Source organism: Teleopsis dalmanni, chromosome 1, assembly GCF_002237135.1.
Source record: "Teleopsis dalmanni isolate 2A chromosome 1, ASM223713v2, whole genome shotgun sequence".
Classification (NCBI taxonomy): Eukaryota; Metazoa; Arthropoda; class Insecta; order Diptera; family Diopsidae; genus Teleopsis; species Teleopsis dalmanni.
In genome coordinates this window covers 30,818,152-30,820,857 of record NC_051846.1, presented here as the reverse complement: position 1 = coordinate 30,820,857, position 2,706 = coordinate 30,818,152, and the positions used below count along the sequence as shown (strand labels likewise).

General features: G+C 31.9%; 1 protein-coding gene across 1 annotated transcript; it reads left to right on the top strand.

The window, feature by feature from the left end:
- Positions 1-156: 156 nt before the first annotated feature.
- LOC119679007 lies at positions 157-1,718 on the top strand. Its single transcript, XM_038091148.1, has 3 exons — positions 157-175; positions 252-1,007; positions 1,213-1,718. The coding sequence occupies exons 1-3, from the start codon at positions 157-159 to the stop codon at positions 1,716-1,718; spliced, it is 1,281 nt and encodes a 426-aa protein (XP_037947076.1).
- Positions 1,719-2,706: the final 988 nt, after the last annotated feature.

Genomic DNA, 2,706 nt, shown 5'->3' with positions numbered 1-2,706 from the left:
AACTACGAATTTAATTCCAAATAAATCTTTAAAATTTACATAAATTATTTCACAGTTTCAAATGTCTTCTATATGTACTTAATACTTAACGGTTTCATTTTAAACTTTGTAGATATGCCTATTTCAGTATTAGCAATCATTATTTCTCTCTACAATATGCTTAATACAATCCTTTGTAAATATGTATGTAGTTTAATACTTGCTTTCCATTCATAACACTTTAAAATTTTATAAACTGATGTATATCTGAGCTACGTACTTTCAACTTCATCATAGACACAGGTCCAATGATCCCTTAATATTTGAAGAGAATATTTATCCATATTATGGTGGCCTCAGTGGTCACTTTTTGAATGTACGTAGTCATGGAGATGGCATAGTCGATACCGAAGTTTTATCGCAGAAAACGAAAGTGACTACAAATCGGGATGGTTCAGCTGCGGTTTCAGCTGCGGTTTCAGCTGGTGCAGTAACTACAGCGGCAGCGGTAGTTGGTAACAATGATTTGATAACTTTTGAAAAGGAATTTTTTAGAATACAGTTAGCGGCGGCACGACTAATAGCATTGCAGGAGAAGGCGAAACGTTATGGTTCCTTTACAGCTGAAGACAATCGAGTTTATGCTGATAGCTTGGTAGAATTAGGACAGGCTGCGCAGACATTAGCTAAGTTACAACAGAGTGGAAAAATAAAAGATTTTAGTATGTTATTACAACCACTAATGGGTCTTCCATTACCATCTGCTACAATGCGACCAACAAGTGCACCAACAACTACTTCTACAAGTGCTCCAACAAAATCAACTACTGCTGAACCAACATTTGCCAGTGATAGTAACGTTGATAAAGACGCTGGTGAGCAAAAAGTCGATGAGGTAACTGAACAACATTTTAATGAATCAGATTTGTTACCACCTAACACTGACGATCCATACGAGGATGTCAATGACAGTGTTGCTGTTACAGCACCCAAAAAGGATGCATCAGTTGCTGAAGCCAAGCCAGTTGGTAAGTAGTAATATATGAAATGAATTAGCTAGTAAATATATGGTATATAGAAGACTTCTTAAAGTCTTACATTTTGTTGCTAAATATTTAAATATTACAGATGTATGTGCAGTTATGTGTATGTGCAGTTAATTAATTTTGTATTAAATTCTGTATTTAATTTTTAAGAAAATTTAAAAATATCTACTTTTTATTCATACTAAAGGTTTGTCAATTGCCGGTGAAGGTGGTGTCGCTTCTTCGAAACCGAATGCTGTAGCACTCTCAGGCCGAAATGGTTTGGCTGTTGCTTCACCAAAAGCCACTGCTATAGCCGGTGTTTCACCTGAAGAAGCAGCGGCTTTCAGTGTCACATTACCTAATCGAAATTCAGCTTATAATCAACTTGTTATTAAAAATAAATATCGTCCATCAACACCAGTTCAATATCCCTCATATGATGACTACGATTACAGTGATATAGCACCGGTTCGTCAAGTTACACGCGATATGCCAATAGCTCCACCGACTAAAACTAAGACTGCTGCTGTCATATCTTCTGCTGCTAGTGACGATTTGATAAATAAATGGAAGACTATCATTGCTGAGGATTTCGCTTCATCTCCTTCTATTTATGGACGTAGCGCTCATGCTAATAAATTACCACGTATCAAAGCCACAAATAAATTTGCACTGCGTAACAATAGCGGATCATTTTATTATATATATTAATAATAAATAAATTAAAAAAGTAAAATTTTAAACGATTATAAATATTATAAAATTAAAACATAAATAAATAATATCGAAAAATATATTATAAAATTTTTTAGTTTTTGTTTTTAATAAAGTTATATACACCCAAGACTTTTGCTTAATAATGGTAAATTATTTAATAATTAAAAATCTTTTTAATGATTTTTTAGTGAAAGATATTGTAGGATTTTCATAAATATATAAAATTAAAGAAGGTATTTCCAATTTGCAGTTTAATAAGAAAATTATTTATTTTTAAAAGAATTAATAGCACGAATTATATATACATTTGACTTTGATGAGATATTTAGATCCGAACAAAACACATTTTCATTTGACTCAAATTTATATATTTATTTTATAACTAATGCATCTTTTTGACAACTGCTTAAAAGCCAGTAATTGCTAGAGGCCAGATATAGCGCGTCCAGAGTATAAGGAAGCAAGTCGAAGCCAAATTCATTAAATTTTATCATTTTTTTCATAGAATGATGACTTTTTGTTTTTGGTCCGATGTAAAAAGAACGAGGTGTGAAAAAAATACTTCGAAAGCAACTTACGCTTGGTTTAATTTTTCTGTAGAATTGTAAATACACTACTTTATCTTTAAGATGTTAACCATCTCACACAGATTCACTTTAAGTTCTTTTAAAACAATTTTGTGTACTATTTATGATTTTTGGAACAGCTGCTGGTTTTAAGCAACCAGATCATTCAGCATCATTGTTGTTTGTCGGACAACATTTAAATCATATATCAGTCAATAATTTTGCAAGCAAAGTAAAACATATTTAGTAATCGTAAACTGCAATTTATTTATTAAAAATGTAAAAAAGATTTATAAATGACAGAAATTTATGAAGCCATTTCCTCCAGAAAAAATTGTACGAAATAAACGACACCTACTCCATATCAAGCGATGTAAAGCATGTTGTGAAAGCTTCCGTTTTATAGGTTGCTCAAA